Genomic DNA, 19,291 nt, shown 5'->3' with positions numbered 1-19,291 from the left:
TCTCTAGGGTCCATAGGCCACAGGTTGGTAATTGTTAAGTTACAAATCATATACATAATGTCCAAATATTTAAAAAACTAATTTACTTTTATTTATGCCTTCTACAGGTATTTAGTTTTTTTTGCATTTCACTCAACCTGAACAATTAAAACAGACTTGTCAAGTGTTACTTCCCCCGCCAGTAACTCTTCTGCACTGGAAGGTCTGTAGATCCTATAGAGTGGGATTTCAGCTTGTATCTTAAGAAGCAGAAGAGTTTATAGCTCAGGAGGCAGAATCAGACCTTTCAGTAAGCAGCAGTGTTCCAACCCCTAAAATTCTGCCATGCCTCTTCAGCTACAGGGACTGGCTTTTCCCAATCCTAAATAATAATTTAAAAATTATTATTCAATTGATTGGATTCTGAGTTGTTGTTTTTTTACAGGGCTATGTTATTTAGCCTCAGTAAACTTTCTGGAACCCCTTTCTGATACTCTAGTAACTCACTGCATCAGATATTTTTCCCCACTGAAATTTTAAATATACTGGAAATATTTAAGGTATTGTAAAAATTATTTTATATACAACAAACATATTAAGTCTAAATTGGTGTTCCTCTAGCCACTCTGACACTAGCAATTGAGATTTCCTTGCACATCACACGGCTGATGGAGGAGATACACTATCTCCATTTTTTTACTTCATTGGAGTATGTTTGCTGTGCTCTTAAAACAGCATTCAAAAGCCCAAGAGATGAGCTCTGCTCTGAAATTGTTATTTGCTGACTTGAAATTAGCTGCAAAAATACAATAAGATTAAAATATAGCATAGTAATAAATTTAATTTATTTGGGGGAAATGTAGTTTTAAGGAAGAATTATAGTTTGTCTTGTGAATGATAAAGCATTATAACTATTAATAAACAAAGCTGAAATTTTGTAATGACCAAACCTGGATTCATCCAAGTCCTCAGTACACAAACTCCCTTGAAAAGGGACTCAGACTAGAATTGGACTGTAAATTTGATTGGCCTCACTACAGACATGAGGAACATTTTTGTCCTTATGAAATCATGTTAAGTGCGCTGCAAAAAAACGTGGCAAGTCATTGTAGATCAGCCCATCAAGCCATTTTAAGCTATGCGCAGCAGATAAAACTAAAGTGCAGTGAAATGAATTCCAGTACAACATGAGAATTACATAATTCTTCCCACATTTAGAAAGCTGTCAGCCACAGGTCTATTGCTAATGAACTAAGAGACTCCTTCAAACATTGGTTGCCACTGTCCATCATGAACTACATCATGAAATTTTATCCTTTACCATGTGTTTTGAGCATGGGCAGAATCAAAATATTCCTGAGGGGGATGGAGGGCACCCAGATTAACTGCCAAGTAGCACAGGCCTGGAAGCGAAAGAGGTAGAGGAGGCAGGTTTCAGAGACGGCAGCCTGAGATTTCTGGGAAGCAGGGAGGCAGGTAAGATAGAGACTGGCCAGGACCTCTCCTCCCACACCAGAGAGACCAGAATTGGCTCAGACCTCCCCGACTAGGTAGGGTCTATAGCCAAGGGGGGAGCCTGCTGCCCTGCCCCCACTCTGTTGCGACCATGGTTTTGAGTCACTCTTGTACTAATTCAGCTGCAGTTACATTGTTTTCTTTAATGTCTTTACAAAATCTTGCATATTGTGTATCCACAGTCCAAAACAATATATTACAAATTGTGTTACATGATCACAGCCTTATCTGAGGTGCAGAAGACTGCTGTAGTCCACTGGTTTTGCAACAGCAGGATCTATTGGTCTGTTTATTTTTACCATAAGATAATACTATTGCATGGAGTCCGTCTGGTACCATAGAACATAATGCTTTACCTGCTGGTCTCTTTTCTCTGACTTCCCTTGGAACCACTTCAGTCCTGATATTGTACAATAAGGTTTACTTCAGCATGCTAAGTACACCAGGCAATTGATTTTTAAATCTGTGAGTTGTGGACTTCATGCAATAATAAATTATCAGGTTGCTGGGGCCAAAGTCTGAAGTTGCTGGAGTTGCATCAGCTTCTTCTATAAACTGATAATGTGTCCTAGTCACCAACATCTACTGTGCTGGTGAAATCCTGAGTTAGGCATAATATGGTTTCACTGCAATAAATATTTATGTTCATCACAAACCCACTGCATAATTTAGCTCAGTTGGTAATCTCTGCTCAAGAGTCTCATTAGTGCCTTGGCAGGGATGTTACAGGTCAGGATTACTATGCATTAGCTGTGCTATCTGGGGTAACTGTACATGCTGTCTTAAACCAACACTTACTTTCATAAACAGTAAGGGCCCAATACTGCAAATACTTATGCACAGGAGTCACCATGTTCTCATTGGTAGTCCCTTGAGATAGGGCCACCTGTGTATGTGTTTGCAGGATCAGGCCCCTCCTTAATTATAAACATTAAGCTGTTCTGTACCTTAACTATAGCAGAGCTGCACTTCATAATTTGTATGTGTTTATTTTTAAGGCCTGTATTTTGGCTTGGCCTTTTATGTGGTTTTTTTTTTTGTTTTTTTTTTGTTAAATTATTATTTATTCTGACTTTTCATCAGCTTCTCTAGTGTTTGAAGTGTAGTTTAATTTTGTTCTTTATTCTGTTTGTCCTTTTAATGTATTTCATAAGTTCTCCTGATCATGCCAAAACTGTGCATTACTTTTACATTTTGATCCACTATTTTTCATTGTTTGGACACACTCCCACTTGATTTCTAAAATGAACTGTGGTGTAACTAATGAATTACACCACTACTAAACAAAGTTTCTTATAAACAAATTTCTACTGTTGGAAATAAATGCAGACATTTACATACGGAAAACAAGAATCCCTTTTACAGTGATGTGAAAAGAAAGTGTGGCCTTTATGGAGCATGGGATAAATATTTTAATCCTTTAATTTGCCTGAATAATGCCATTTTAGAACCAGATTGTGCTCAGCATTTGCTGAGATGTGCAAGGAAGGGAGAGGGAATATTTTCCCCCCCTATTTGTATTAGTGTATTACCTAGACATCCCAGCCAAGACTAGGGTCCCATTGTGCTAGGCACTGTACAAACATAGTAAGAGACCGTCCTGGGTCTGCCCTAAACAGTTTACAATCTCAATTAAAAAAGCAGACAAAAGTCAGGGGCAGAAGCGCAGTAGCACAGATGGGTGAAGTGACTTACCCTAGGTCACAGCAGACCAAACGCAATCAGGAATAAAATCCAAATCTTATGAGCCTCAATCTAGTGCTGCATCCACTGCCTCCCTACTCCTATTCTTGTACCTGCTGCTCAGGGCCAGGCACCAATCAAGTCCTTGCACTCAGGAAGCAAAAGAGCCCCATAAAGCTAGCGCTGCTACCCTCTCTAGGGACCAGATCTAAACTGAAGTAAATAGAAGTCTTTCCATTAACTTCCATGGGCTCTGGATTAGTCCCCAAGGGGAAAAGGAAGGAGGTGGAGGGGGACACAGTAACTATGTTCTCTGGGAGCTTGTAACATTGTGAGACTCACTGCCACAGTGCCTCCTGCTGGCTGGCACCGCCCCTGTGTCCCTTCTGGACCCCGGTGCCGCTTTCTCTGGGGGTTCTGCCTCAGCAGCATCCCCTCAGTCTCTGGGTATCCCCTCCCCAGGGTACCCCCTAATCCCACCTTGCTTCAGTGCCTACTGCCAGTCATCATTTAGCCCCAGTCACTGGGGCCGACTGCAGCCTGTAACGGCCTCTCATCATTGGCAAGGGGGGCAGGACTCTGACTAGTCTCGGGTTGCCCCTTTGCAGCCCCAGCACCTGGTTTAGGCCCCGCACAAGGCCCTGCAGCCTGGGGGGTTGTCAGGCTGGAGATCCCCAGCCCCTCTTGCCTTTCCCCCAGCGCTGCCCTACCTCAGGTCCCTACTCAACTCCCAGGCAGCCAGATCCTTCCCTCTCAAAAGCTAGAGAGTCTTAAACACCTGTCTCACTGGCCTTTTATAGGGCCAGCTACAACCTGATTGGGGCGTGGCCCTAGCTGTGGCTGCCTTCCCCATCAGTTGAGGCTTGCTGCGTTCCCAAGCAGCAGCCCTCTCGCAGCCTCAGCCCTCTCCCAGGGCTGATTTTAAGCCCTTCAAGGCAGGAGCGGTGACCACCCCGCTTCAGAGCTCTTGGACACATTATATTAGTCTGTATTACCATAGCCCCTAGAAGTCCTGGTCACGTATCAGGACCATGTTGTGCTAGGTGCTGTACAGACACAAAGCAAAGTTCCTACCCAAAGACCTTACAATCTAGGTATAAGACAAGAGGCAAGAGATGGATATAGACAGACAAGAGACTACAAGGAAACAATACAGGGTATGTGGCAATATATCATGTAATCCTTACCAATTTGTAGGGCAGAAGTAGATCACTAACACGGTGTCATCACAGACACAAACACGAATTTAAACTTTTAAAAATAGTGATGATAAAATAACTGCAGTTTAAGACAATGAAGTTCTCTGAGGGAAATGAGTGAGACTACTCCCATGTCTAAGTGCTTTGCTGGATTAGGGACAGAGGAATCACCACCTTGCAGGACTGAGCATTAAAGCTGCCACAATGTTTTCAAGAAACAAGGTGGGAGAAGTAATATCTTCTAGTGGCCCAACTTCTGTTGGTGAGAGAGACAAGCTTTCAAGCCACACGGGGCTCCCCTTCAGGTCTAGGAAAGAAGAAGAGGAGCTGTGTGGCTCGAAAGCTCATCTCTCACCAGCAGAAATCGGGTCAATAGACGATATCACCTCACCCACCTGGTCTCTCTAATATCCTGGGACTGACACAGTTACAACTACACTGCATACAACGTTTTCAATTCAGGCAGTACAGCAGTGCCTCCTTTACACAGGGAGTAAGTCTTTGCAGAATTTCACCAACTCTGTATGTGTAACCGTAGTCATGCTTCTCCTAGAGTGGCTCCTCTAGTGTCTAGGGGTGGGGTTGCAGGGGTTCTGTCAGTCTAGTACCTCTTTATTTGTTCTGGTGCCACAAATAGACTGTCAATGTATGTAGTCTACCTCCCCAGCTAGGTCACTGCTTAATGCATTCCCCTTTTTGGAAGTTAAAAAGGGAACACAATCTAAAGACCTTCAAGCCCATTTCCATCTGGCACTTGCCACTCTGGGATTCCTTTATTCTCAACACTCAGGCTTCCCCTCTTAGTCTGGGGGAGCAGTAGGGAAACCCAGGCCCACCCTCTCCTCTGGTTTTTAGCCCAGGGACTTTGTTTAGGCACCTAAGAGCCATTTCTCCAATCCCACCACCATTTTCCCTGGGCTGCTCGTATCTTTACCTCACTCATCAGCATCTTCACAAGATCTGCAGACTCTGTTGCCTCCATCTTGACTTTGTGGTTCCTCACAGCTTCTCCTGAGACCAGCTACAGAAGCATTTCCTAAGAGCCAGTCTCAGGTCTTCCCCACAGCAGCTGAATTGTACTGCTATAAGCTTTCTCTACCTCTATCCTTAAAACAATCAGCATCTCTCTCCTTTAAACAGGAGTTCTCCCTCAGCCCTTTTCCTGGGATTGAGGTTGTATCCTAAGCCCCTTGCCTTAGAGTAAACAGTATTTCCTGGTTCCTCCCTCAGCTCTCTCTCAGGGATTGGGGTTGTGTCTCAGACCTCTTTGCCTTAGGTTAGTCATCTTCCCCTCCCTCAGGCAGGTGCTCCCTCCACCCTCTTTTTGGAGCTGGAGTTTGTGTGTCAGGCCTCTTTCCCAGCTGCAAGGCTTTTTGCCAGCTCCCTTCACCTGAACACTCTCTCTCCAATTAGTCTTCCAATCTGGGGAGTTCAGTAGACTAGCCTTCTCCTGTCAATGCCTGTCTGGTGTGAGGGAGGATGCAGCATTTATACCGGTCCCCTTCTCACACCTCCTTCACAGTTGATGGGATGAGAGGGGAGCCTTGCCTGGCCCTCCCTGCAAGAATCACCATCTGTTACCAGGACCCTTAAGTCTCTATATCAGGACCCTTCCAAACCCTTAACCGCTGAGGCCAGGTGATGGGATGGGCTAACCACTAGGTTCTACTGCCCTCCATGGCAGCCTACCCTCTCACAGTAATGTTATAACTTCTGATGATAGGACAGGCCCAGTGAAGGATAAATATGTTATACAACAGTGAGAGTTAAGACACTCAACTCATATTTTCTTGCTACTATTGGCATGTGTGCCATCCTCAATTTATTTTAACATAGTTATTTGTATTTCATTTTACAGTATGTCTGTATTTGGGGTATGATTAAAATACAGGTCTACTTTATTTGAAGAAGACACTTCATATACCAAGCGCAGTTTATTCAATTCATACTTCGTAGCATTGCAAAGTTGTTTCATTATGTACATGAAGGGTGTGATCTCCCACCACTGAAATCAATAGGATGTTGCTATAGACTTCAATGGGAGCAGGGTCAATGGGTCTACAAAGTTGTAGTTTTTAATGCAGTTGCTATTTTTGTTTTAATTTCCTTCTTGTTACCATAATGCGTTTTTTTGTTTGTTTGTTTTTTGCGGGTTTTTTTCTCCTTCTGGAGTCTTCAGAAAGGCCCCCTCAGGCCTTAAGTTATGGTGACTCATCTTTAGCAAGAATGGTTGGAACAGACCAGTGCCACTCCTGGATCAAGTAGAGAGGCCATTATCATGTGAAATCATGTCTTTTCTGTTTTAGCCCCTGATCCCGCAAATACTAATGCACGCGTTTAACTTTTCTACCCTCGTTTGCTCCACAATGGAAATACTCAGGGTATTAAAGTTAAGCATGTGTGTATTTGCAGGAGTGGGACCCAAGGGACTGATTATGCAGCATTCACAGTGTTGTCTCTCTTTGTTAGCTTGGAGAGAGTGAATCTAGGAACAAAGACTCCAGTCCTCAGAACGCTAATCACAGTGCAACAGATATTTTTCATTAGGTGATTTACAAACACTGGAAATAACCCAATCTAACTGTATCTGGCTAACCCAAAATAACTTATTCTGACCTTGAACTCTAATTAGAATTCTTCTGCCATGCAAAAGACCTGGCCTTTGGTCCTCAGAGTGATGGAGGTTAGAAGTTCTATGGAAGCACTTTACTCAGATCACTAACAATGTGACTCACGTTGCCAAACAGCATCATCTCTAACCAATTAAAAAGCAGTATTAACTGGTTGTAATAGGAGTCATATGTGTTGTTTCTGGGCCTGAAATATAGTATCCATGCTGTAGGGCCTGTAAGGTGTGAAGGTGTAATAAAGAGACTCACTGCTCCACCAGAAACAGGAAGAACACATACGAGCCCAGAAAAGAAAAAATCTGTCAGTAGATTTATACCTGTTTTAAAATGACAAAATATTATTGCCTGAAAGGGAGAAATGTTGGTTAAGTACAGTCGTTCCTAGAGAAGTATGTATGGACTTGGTTGTGGGATTTCCCTTTGCGCTCCCAGAGGTTGGTTGGCTGGTTGGTTTGTTTAATGCTTCAAAGAGCCATTTATGGAGTCAGTATTATGTGAGATCTGGTCTTCTCGGGTATTTCTTTTTGAAAGTACCATAGAAAGACCAGATCATGCATTATTTTCGCCACATGATGAGTTCCTGGATGTGCAAAAAGCCCACATAAACCAACCAGTAATACCAAGACTCTTGGGTTTATCTAATTCCCATGGAAACTGTGTATTGCTCTAATTCTTAAACTTAGTTTTATGATATTAAAGGTAAAATAAATCCATACACTCTTCCATACACTCCGTTCCACGTGATAATGGGATTGGTGCTCACCATAATTGTTTGGTATTTGCAGCATGGATGGGGGGAAGGGAAGAGATGTGCAGGAGCTGGAGGTCATAAATAAACTTCTTGTCATGTGAATTATCTGCATTGTGAAATATTCTATGTAACTGTCTTGAAATAATAATGAAACATTTATTTTAAGAGCTATGAAGTATACTTTTAAAAAATTGGCCCTGTTTTAGTCACGTGTCCGGTGGCAATTTATTTTAGTCACACCGCTAAAAAACACCCCACATCCTCTTGATTATTTCTCCCTATATGCAGATCTGCTTTTAAAATGGAAAAGCGTACATAAAAGCACCTTGTTCTTCAGATTAAGCTTATAAGAGCTTAATTGAGCTGGTTTTAACAACATTGCACTGGACTCCAGCTGTAGCAGACAGTCCTTCAAAGGCTGACAAGTATTTCATGGTTTTGTTTTCTTTTCAGCTGACCCCCTGGTTGGAAGTATTGCCACTCAGTATATGACTAACAGAGCAGAGCATGACAGAATGGCCAGACAGTGGACCAAGAGATATGCTACATAGGAATCTACTATAGAACATGCTGGACCTGTGCAAGCACATTCACTAAGTGCATCAATAGCCCTTCCCTTCCCTTTGTTCTTATTTTTTATTAAATTTTGAACAATTTTGTGACAAAAGGTTGTCCTTCCTTTCTGTTTTTATTTGTATTTGGTTCTTTGTTTGTTGGTTTTGGTTTTTCATTCTGTTAACTTGAAAGTTGCTTCCCTCAAATGTAGACAGGGAATATTGGTTATCCGTGCAAAGAATGTTGGATCTGTAATAGTATAGAGCTTTGTCCCAAAGCTTTGTATTGATGTGTGGTTTTTTCTTTTCATGTGGTCTTTGGGAAAACAAACAAATTCAGAATTATATCTCGTTTCTACTTAAATGTAGTGTTTAGGGTTATTTTTTTGTACTGAAGTCTTTAATGGTGGGTGCATGCTACTGGGAACAAGTTTTGTATAAAAGCTTAAAATCAAGAATCACTGTGCATTACTAAGACTGTGTTTATCACTAGCCTTCTGTTTCCCACACAAAAGGCTATTGGGTTGAACAAAATAATATGTATTTTGATTTACTTTAAAAAAAAAAACAGTGCTTGTAAATTTCTTAGGGACCTGCCACTTTTGACTGTGGATCAGTTGATGTACACTTGTATTATTAAAGCACTCAATAAAACACTGTGGCTGATAAATGCACTTTTTGTAAGACAGTGCTTTTGCTTTTTGTAGAGTGTAAATGGTATAGCTCTGCATGCAATTAAACTTGCATAATACCATTGCAAGTTAAGCCATTATATTTAGTCCTGAACTTTAAATTTCTCCTTGACAATAAGTTTCTTAACATGTAGAATTTGATAATAAACTCAATAAACTCTAGCTTTAATATAAGCTTTTTTTAAAAATATATTTTAAAAAGCTACCCTGTTACTTACTGGTGCCCAGCTACCCTGAAACCTCCTATATATCTTCTTTTCTACATCCATCTTGTTTGTAATAGTTAAAACAGCTGGTTACAAAAATAGCCCCACAATGAAAGTAGATAGTGGGCTGACGATTTTGTTCATCAGGGCTAATTTTTCCTTTCCCCAGGCTCTTGTAATTATAAAAGCAACTGTTATTTTAAAAAAAATTAAATCAAGGTTTTCAATGGCAAAATTGAGCCCACTGCACCAATAATTCCCAGCACGTCCCATGGCAAGGGTATTTCTATTCAGATTTGACCTTCAGGCTAATTTTAGGTATGCAGCCATAGAAGGAAAACTTCTACTCAGCTAAGGAAATGTGTGGGTGTTGTGATTTGGAAAATATATACTCTGATGCTGATTCTAAACGCTCTTTGTTACAAAGGCATCCTGGAAAATCCCTGTCTCCTTAATTAAACATTACAGATGCTGCATGCAGCATGCTTTCTCTCTCCCCTGAAACAACTGTTAAAGTCTTTGGAGCTCAGTATCTACATTTATGAGACACTAATATTATCTGAGAGTCTGGTAGTCTCAGAGCTCATAGCAATATACCAGGATGGGGGTCAGTTGATGGGGGGGGAGAAAAGTGGGTTGTATCAAATGACCTACCTATTATATGTTTAATAAATAGTATGAAACTATATATTAACAAGTATTTGTGTGTAGTGGAAAGTATATTATCAGATTTTTAAATTGGAATGTCACTTTTTTAAATTAAAAAGCCTGCATTGTTTTCTTTCCTGCTTTAATATTTATTGTACATTCATCCACCTTCTGTTAATGTTTTAAAAAAAATGCCCTAAATCCATTTACAGTTTAAATCTATTAGAGAACTACAAAGCATACTCAAGATGTACTGTACCATGTCAAAGAAATCTAATCTGTCAGAGCCATGGAAATATTTATATACTTATACCTTTATGATAATTTGGTTACTGGTAGGTCTAAATAAATAATCTCAATCTGTTCTATTTTGTAATATATGTCTGAGACCTTGAAACATTGTAGATTCACCACTGTGTGTGTTTGGCATTTTATCTGTTTAAATAAATATGAGTGTGGTTTTGAATAACATTAGGCAAAAGCTTCCTAATTTTAAGAGAAGTAGACTGGTCTACTGGAGTAGTCTGTTACTAGCTGGATTTGCTAGTCTAGAAAATATTTGTTATCTGTGGTTGTTTTCTCCACAACTCTTTTTTTCTTTTAAGTTAACTGAAAAAAGTTCACAAACAAAAAAAATTACATTAGCCACTCCTCACCTGCTGCTAATATTGCAGGTCAATGTAAAGTCCTGGATATAACAGCTATGTCTTCGTTTTAATGTCATTGGAATTCTGATGACAGGAGAATACAAGGTTGCGGTCAAGCCCCAGGAGAAAAATGGCTAAGAGGAAATAATTATGGAGGTAGCACTTTGCACTAAGGATATTAATCCACTCGTGCAATGTCTCCAGTCATCTATGCATCCTGCATTCTCTTTATTGGGGCAGAGTGAAAATCTACTGGTTAGAATTTGCAAGACTTTCAGCACGTGTCTTCATCTCTCCAAAATTTTGCTTGTAGTTCAGGTTCATCCATACCTCCCAAAAAAATCAAACTGCAGGTTTTGTATGAAGCCATGTGAACCTAGCAAAGTTAGTTTTGTTACAGAGTCAACAAAACTCACTATTTTTTCCTCTGCTACCTCTCAAGCATGGGAGGAGCTCCCCATAAACATATTCAAGGCCACCTTGTTCTCCTTTCAGGTGTCTCTATAAAACTGTCCTCTGATATGATGCCTACATAATAGTGGTGCCAGCCTTATAGCACCATTTTTCATGCAGAACAGTTTTTGTTACCTTGTGTGTGTCTGATGTTCCTATCTGTTTTCTCTTGTTTTATAGGTAGATTATAAGCTCCTTGGGGAAAGGATTCTCTATATTTGTACAGTGCCCAGCATGGTTAAGGGGGCTCCTACATGCTACTGCAATAATCGTTTTCCCTACAGTCCAAGCCCTGATCTTTCTCTGGGGAAAGCCACGTGACCTTCTTTCCTTCTCATCTCTGTTTATTGGGGTGTCCAGTTGATAGGTACCTTCTCCCTTCCTCTAATCCCTCAAAATGTATCTTCTGAGAAACTGGCAGTCTGTCTAATCCTGCCACTCTGCAGCAGTGGGACCTGCAAAGGAATCCTCCTTGCCCTTCTATTACTGCTGCTTGATTGCTCTCTGGATTTCAGATGCTAGAGTGCACTATAGGATCAAGAAATCTCTGACATCTAACAAGCCACCACCTGAAGACAACAGAGGTGGGCAGAGTAGAAGAGTACCATCCTCCCTCATCCCAGAAGAAAAGAGCATGGTGAGGGGAGGATCCCAGCCAAGCAAAAGCAAAATACCAAACCAGGAAGAACTAATCTGATTTTGATTTTTAAGTATAGCCAGAAACCTCCCCCACTTTAGCTAGATCTCAGAAAACCTATTGGCATCTTTGGTGTATTTCAAATTTATAGTGTATCTTAAAACCAGGTAAATTTTGCCAGGATTTATGAAATCTTACAACCAAGTGGCATTCTGCTGCTGGTTCTTCAGCTCTTAACTCCAATGTGTACCGCATCTTAATAGAAAGATTGCTTTGCAGACCACCTCCCCCATTCCTCTTGGGAGTTGCATAACATCCCCATGACAACTATGGTAATTACTGACATTGAAAAGCAATATTAGGAAAATATTTATGTATCTTTTGCTGTTTTTGGTGTGACGAATACTTTGTTCTTTTTGAAATAAATTAGTCACACTGTCTACTTTAGCTCTTCATTTCACTTCCTCATTCCATCTGGTCTGTTTCTCCTCAATGTAAACAAGGAATAGAGCTGCCACCACGGGACCAGCCAGTTCTCCATATCTCACCAGCCAAGTGAACTGTGGAGCTTGAGTGGTCCATAGAGCACAGCTTGGGAACCTTCACTCCACACAGTAGCAATTCCAGAGGTGTCATCCTCATGACAGATATACCATTAAAAATATAGAAAAAGCACAGATAGTTTCTCTTTTCAGGAGCCTGGCAAATGAGTGTAAAATGACTGTAAAGCAGAAAGTGAGCATAGGCAACATGTACACTGCCCCAGACATATTGTTTTGTCTTCAAAGGACTTGCAGGATCTTTTGTTGTATTAAATCAGACCCATGCTGATCGTATTTTAAAGGATACTTTTGGCTTCCATTAATATTTTTAATGAAATATATCTCCCTTCCCCAGTATGTCATTCAAAACCACCATGACACTGCCTAAAATTGTCTAAATATGTACTTGCTCTCTAGACTGTAGCAGTTCCAAAGTTAAATAACTTTTAACAATGGCTGTTATTTAGCAGAATGATATTAATGGGTGCAAAGAAAACCCTGCAACATGGTCCTCAGCCTGCAATGAGCTGCATGAAGACAGATGCTTATCCCCACGTAAAACCTCACGGAAGTTGCTTGAGCTGGGTATGAGTGCAAGGGTCTGCCTACACGCATTTCATTGCAGGATCGGGGTTAAATCTGTAATTGGCCTCCTCTGAGACATTTTTATACGATATGTCAGTAGTCTGCAGAGGTTGTTAAAATTACTCCTGTCAATAAAAAGTGGACAAGAGTAATTCAGAATTCTCTGGCATTTGTTTTAGAGGAGCCTTAGAAATGTGGCCCTCATATGATGCAGTAATTTCAAACAATACAAAAAAAAATAGGCAGTAAAGGTCCAATAGTAGTTGACGATGAAGCATTTACTAATTTTAAAAAAGGATGGAAACTAGTGGAGAGAGACTGGAAACAGCAAAAGCATCAGTAGAAATTTTAACATTTGTGAATCCCAATATAGGTATATTAAATTCACCTACATTGATGAAATAAATAGCAAAAGTCACCTTACAGTCATAAAAAAGCTGAAACAAAAATAAAGGGCTGTCCACTAGGGAGCCAACTCCCGGGCAGCACTACACAGCACGTTAGTAAAATATGTAATGGTACCTTCCTGAGCTGTTCAGTGCCGAACTCCTGCCCTTCAAGTGCCTCTTCCCACAAATGATCCCTCATCTCCTGCCCCACAGGAAGCAGCACCAGCCCTTCAAAAAGGGTCCATGCCTCAGCACCATCCTCTATCCAAGAGCCAGGTTTGGGTAAGAGCCACCACTTTCACTGAGTACTCAACTTCCAGCTTTTAGCTGTTGCCTTTGTAATGGTTCCACCTTATTCTAGCCCACAGGGTGAATGTGAGAGAGTGGGCGTGGAATTCTGGGCCCCACCCAGAGAAGGAGAAGTTGCAGGCTTTTATCTAGACACTGGTGGAAAAGTATAATATCTTAAAGTCAACGGTTTCAGAGTAACAGCCGTGTTAGTCTGTATTCGCAAAAAGAAAAGGAGTACTTGTGGCACCTTAGAGACTAACCAATTTATTTGAGCATGAGCTTTCGTGAGCTACAGCTCACTTCATCGGATGCATACCGTGGAAACTGCAGCAGACTTTATATATACACAGAGATCATGAAACAATACCTCCTCCCACCCCACTGTCCTGCTGGTAATAGCTTATCTAAAGTGATCATCAGGTGGGCCATTTCCAGCACAAATCCAGGTTTTCTCACCCTCCACCCCCCACACAAATTCACTCTCCTGCTGGTGATAGCCCATCCAAAGTGAAGTAAGTTCTAATGGAAGGGGCTAAATGAATAGCGCAGAGTTTAGAAATCTTTTGTTGTTCCACCAATGATTCTCAGCCTCATAGGCTTGGAGGCACTTCCTATAGCAGGGGTGTGCAAACTTTTTGGGCCGAGGGCCACATCTGGGTGGGCAAATTGTATGCAGGGCAGGGGGTTGGGGTGCGGGAGAGAGTGCGGGGTGTGGGAGGGGGTGTGGTGTGCAGGTACAGGCTCAGGGCAAGGGATTGGGGCAGAGGAGGGGTGCAGGGTGTATGAGGGGGCTCAGGGAAGAGGGTTCTGGGAAGGGGTTGAGGTGCAGGAGGGGTGTGGGGTGTGGCAGGGGGCTCAGGGCAGGGGGTTGGGATGCACGGGGGTGCAGGACTCAGGGCAGGGGGTTGGGGTGCAGGAGGGGTGCGGGATGCGGCAGGAGGCTCAGGGCACGCAGTTGGGGTGCATGGGGGTGCAACAGAGGGCTCAGGGCAGGGGGTTGGGGTGCAGGCAGGGGGCTTAGGGCAGGGAGTTGGGGGCAGGGGTGCAGGATGGTTTGGGCTCCAACGTGACAGCGGCATGCACCGGGGCCAGGGCAGGCTCCCTGCCTGCCCTGGCCCCACGCTGCGCCGCTCCAGGAAGCAGCCAGATCCACATCCCTGGGGCCCCTGAGGGAGGGGGAGCAGAGGGCTCCATGCATTGCCCTTGCCACGCCTCCAGGTACCTCTCCCGAAGCTCCCATTGGCCACGGTTCCCCATTCCCGGCCAATGGGAGCTGCGGGGGGCAGTGCCTGGAGGCAAGGGCAATGCACGGAGCCCTCTGCTCCCCCTCCCCCAGGGGCCCCAGGGACGTGGTGCCAGCTGCTTCTGAGAGTGGTGGGGGGCCTGGGCACCATGGGGGGCAATCCCACGGGCCGGATCCAAAGCCCTGATGGGCCAGATCCGGCCCGCAGGCCGTAGTTTGCCCACCCCTGCCCTATAGGCTTGTTCAATTGCTGCTTCATTCCCATCAGTGTTTAGCCTCTCTGCTGAGATTGCCACTAAAGGCCTGATCCTGCAAAAGTTTATGCGTATGCTGAATTTAATATTAAGCATATACGTGTAATACCTACACCACAGACTTCTGCCACCATCACTCTGTCAGTCAGGGGCGTGAAGAGCTGTGATCCTTGACTGATAGACCTGGGCTGGCAAAAGCCCCTAATGTAGATGCAGTTAAACTGGCATTTACTCTTTTACCAGCATAGTTTATTTCACGTGGTGCTGGGGAAGAAGAGGAGAAGATAAGCTGTAACAACAAAAGCACAGGTTTACCAATATATGCTGCAGCCACAGTAGGAGTGCTTTGCTCCTATAGTATAACAGTATTCCCACACGGGTAAAGTGCTCCTACTGTAGACATAACCCAAGTGTTCATACAATCAGGGCCATAGGAACTGGACTGAAACCTCCTAGCACGACTTCATTTTGCATAGGCTACAAAACAGCCTTCAGATGGTAACAACAGGCCAATGAGCAATGGACCTAGACTCCTAACCTAAACAAGCGAAGTCCAGTGAAAAACTCCAGAAGCCATTACCAATCTCCTGCATTACCTGGCTTCCCTAAGCCCATTGTTAAAATCTTTTTGAACTGGACAATGAATCTATATTTTATTTTAAAGGTTTGTGAATGCAAAAAACCTGCTAATTTTAAACAGTCCAGAATTGCTCCAAGAATTTGTGGTGGTTTGGAAGAAAATAGATACATGTGATCATGGATTGGCAGTACCGCCCAGCATTTCTAAATTACTATGGAGAAAGGGGAAGGCTTATTATGATCATGTGAGGTAAACAAGGTTTACTTCCATCTGACTAATATAGAAGTAGTTGTCGGAATTAGTCTCAGTTTTTAACTCAGCTCCTTTGGTACAGTGAAGCAGAGGCTTCACTAACAAAAATCAATTTAACTTTTTCCTCAGCTTCCGTGAAAGACCCTAATCTAGAAAGAGGATCTATGCAGGTGGCCCCTTACCTCTGTGCAGATCCCGTCTGAAATTAATAGGGCTCTTTGTGGACATAAGGGGCCACCCAAGCAGATCCAATGGCAAGATGTGAGCCTAAATTCTTAGACCTCATCCCAGCAAAGCCCTTCCCCATGGGGTTAACTTTACAAACAACTACATACAGTGCATAAAGTTAAGTATGTGTGTGTGCTTTGCAGGATCAGGTCCTTACATGGCTGTTTTTTGGCTTTGACTTTTTTCCAGATTCAACAGTGTCTTGTGTCAAAGTAGATGAATAATTTCAGCAGGGGAAAAAAAAAGGTTAAAAAGGATATTCAGGCTGGCCTTGCAGACACTATGCACGTGCTCAAATTTATTACTGTGAGTAGCCCCACTAATGGGACTATATTTGCCCAAGCTGCTTTTCTCCACACAACTGATTGCCCATCATATATTCATTTCCATTTATTTTTCAAGCACCGCTCCTCATAAAAGTGCCTGTCGTCAGTGTGCATTTTTTAACAGAAGCATTTGTTTTTAAACAAACATTCCCCTGCAACATTTGCAACCCAACAGTGCAGCATTGAGACCCTGAATGTAAAACTGATTATATCCAAGAGTGAGATTGCCTTACAGGCCTTGATTTTCATTGTCCAAGCTGACAGAAATCCAAAATGTAAAAAGCACAGTGAAAAGTACATTCAATTTCTAATAATCTAAGAAAAAAGAAAAGGAGTACTTGTGGCACCTTAGAGACTAACCAATTTATTAGAGCATAAGCTTGTGTGAGCTATAGCTCACTTCATCGGATGCATTCAGTGGAAAATTCAGTGGGAAGATATATATATACAGAGAACATGAAACAATGGGTGTTACCACACACACTATAACGAGAGAGTGATCACTTAAGGTGAGCTATTACCAGCAGGAGAGCGGGGGTAGCTCACCTTAAGTGATCACTCTGGTTACAGTGTGTATGGTAACACCCATTGTTTCATGTTCTCTGTGTGTATAAATCTCCCCACTGTATTTTCCACAGTATGCATCCAATGAAGTGAGCTGTAGCTCACGAAAGCTTATGCTCAAATAAATTGGTTAGTCTCTAAGGTGCCACAAGTCCTCCTTTTCTTTTTGCGGATACAGACTAACACAGCTGCTGCTCTGAAACCTGTAATAATCTAAGGTGTCACTAGTAACATAGGTAAAGAAGGTTTCAGAGTAGCAGCCGTGTTAGTCTGTATTCGCAAAAAGAAAAGGAGGACTTGTGGCACCTTAGAGACTAACCCATTTATTAGAGCATAAGCTTTCGTGAGCTACAGCTCACTTCATTCACTTGGTTAGTCTCTAAGGTGCCACAAGTACTCCTTTTCTTTACAGGTAAAGAAGTGAGTTGATGGACCACATACTATTTTTCAGCGAACAGGGCTCCTTTGAGCAATTACACGCTTCCAGGGGGCAGGAAAACCTTGCTTCATCATTGACAGGAAGAGAGTTAAAATTCTTTCCTGCAGCCCAGCCAGCTTTTCAGCTGCTTCCTCTCAAGCAATGATTGCCATCAAACCCAGCCACGGAGTTGGGGGGAGGGAGGATGGGAATGTGGCTGAATTCAGCTGGAGTGAGATAATTGGGTCATTAATGAGGAACTAGAGTAAGGTAGAGGGCTGGAGCATCAGAGAGTAGCCAAGCTTTTTAAGGTTTTGAAAAATTCCTAATGCCAAGATTTCTTTTCTGTTTATTGAAAGTTGGCTGGAAGAAGCCGTTTTGCCTTTCTTCGTTTGGACCAGGCTGCTGAACTTGAATGCGTAGCGTGTTTTGCTTGCCCTGGCCTCAGCTAACCTAGTGTATCCTAGAGACATACTTAGGTGAGTGTTCAGTAGGTGATTATGCACTTGTTTCCCATACATAATGTTCCAGGGCACAAAACTGAAGGAGAGGTGACTTGACTCACCCTCCAAGTGCAATAACTGCCTAAAATGGTGCACTGTAGGGGGAGGGTATATTTTCTTATTTGGCAATGGAAGAGCTGCATAAAAACAGGAACCAAATGAGTCACACACTTGGTTGCATCTGTAGGCCGGGTACAATACACACCCGAGGGGCTCCTTGCATCCCTCTAACCCTCACGCAAGATCCTTGTGTGCCACCCTCCCATCCTCTATTTCAGGGACTTCCTGTAATTCCCCCCAATTTCCTCCCTGCCAGGGGCTCTATGTGACCCCCTCTTAATCACCATGGCAGGGGCCCTGCGTATCCCCCATTGTCCTCCATTCTCCCCCTGCCAAGTGAACCCTATTCTCCCCTCCCCCCATGCCAGAAGCTCAGTGTGCCCCCTCATTCTCCCCTCCATACCTACTACTTGGCTTTTTGGCTGGGCAATAAGTCTGCCAAACTGCAACATTTTAAAACTGTGTGAAAGGATGGGCATAACTGGGGTGGGGATATTGTTATGCTGGAATGTGTTAATGGCTAACCTGATACAAGGAACCCCAGGTGTTCCCAATTTTGCCCTTCCAGGTGTGAATTTTCACCAAAAGCAATTGGGTGCTGGCCATTGATGCCTAGAAAATTTCTAGGACAGACCGAGAAATGCCACTCACTTCAGTGTACCACTTGCTTCACTTGCCCAAAACACAAGGTAGAACTATACGTTTACCCTCCGGTATCTAATGTATTTCAAAGCTGTTGCATAGATTGTATGTAGTGGACTAGTTCACATTAAAGGATGTTCATGACTGGAAATGTACCGTAGAGAGCAAAGCTTTAGTCATCCAACCGGGACTGTAGACATGAAATTTATTCTGAGCTGAGGGAGAGATTTTTGCATCAGAGATGTATGTTGTGGCTACCAGTGACCATAGAGGGAATGGAAGCTTTCAGAGGAGTGGTTCATTATTTTGTTCCTATTCTGGCAATTTTGTCTCCAGTCCTACAAACACTGGTACTCTGTGGTACAAGTACATCTGGAGTATGTGCCTGTAATCTGGACAAGAAAACAAGGGGCATCATCTCCTGGCATCACTCTCCTCTGGTATGTACACGTACCACCTACATGCAGAGTGCACAGACAGAGCCTTGGCTGCTCGGCCTATTTGCAGTTGGGTGGCAGAATTGGATGTGAAGCAGCAACGAATTGCAGAGTGGGAAACAAACCACAAGGAAACCTGAGTCTTTTGGGGAGCAGCAAAATAGAACTGCAGTTCTATTGTAACACAGTCTCTAGTCACCCTCTTGAGCGATCCTATCTTCCAGTCAAGGAAAGAAGCAGGTTCATCCACAAAAAGAAGAGTGATTGAGTCAGTGGGCCTCGGGGCAGAGAACAAAGAGGCATTAAACTTGAACAAACTGAGTTGGGATTTTAGGAATGGGACATATATTGCTTTATCGCTATAGGACAGACAGAAATTAAAC

At 42.8% G+C, this 19,291-nt stretch overlaps 1 protein-coding gene across 1 annotated transcript in view; it reads left to right on the top strand.

The window, feature by feature from the left end:
- The window catches only part of UBE2E2 (ubiquitin conjugating enzyme E2 E2), a 343,824-nt gene extending 333,603 nt beyond the window's left edge, over positions 1-10,221 (top strand). The window contains exon 6 of the mRNA XM_073333493.1: positions 8,211-10,221. Within this exon, the coding sequence (XP_073189594.1) occupies positions 8,211-8,308 (98 nt within the window). The 3' untranslated portion in view covers positions 8,309-10,221. The remainder of the gene's footprint in view (positions 1-8,210) is intronic.
- The last annotated feature ends 9,070 nt before the right edge of the window (positions 10,222-19,291 follow it).

The sequence above is a fragment of the Lepidochelys kempii genome, chromosome 2 (assembly GCF_965140265.1).
Source record: "Lepidochelys kempii isolate rLepKem1 chromosome 2, rLepKem1.hap2, whole genome shotgun sequence".
NCBI classification, from domain to species: Eukaryota; Metazoa; Chordata; order Testudines; family Cheloniidae; genus Lepidochelys; species Lepidochelys kempii.
This window is presented reverse-complemented; position numbering and strand designations above follow the sequence as displayed.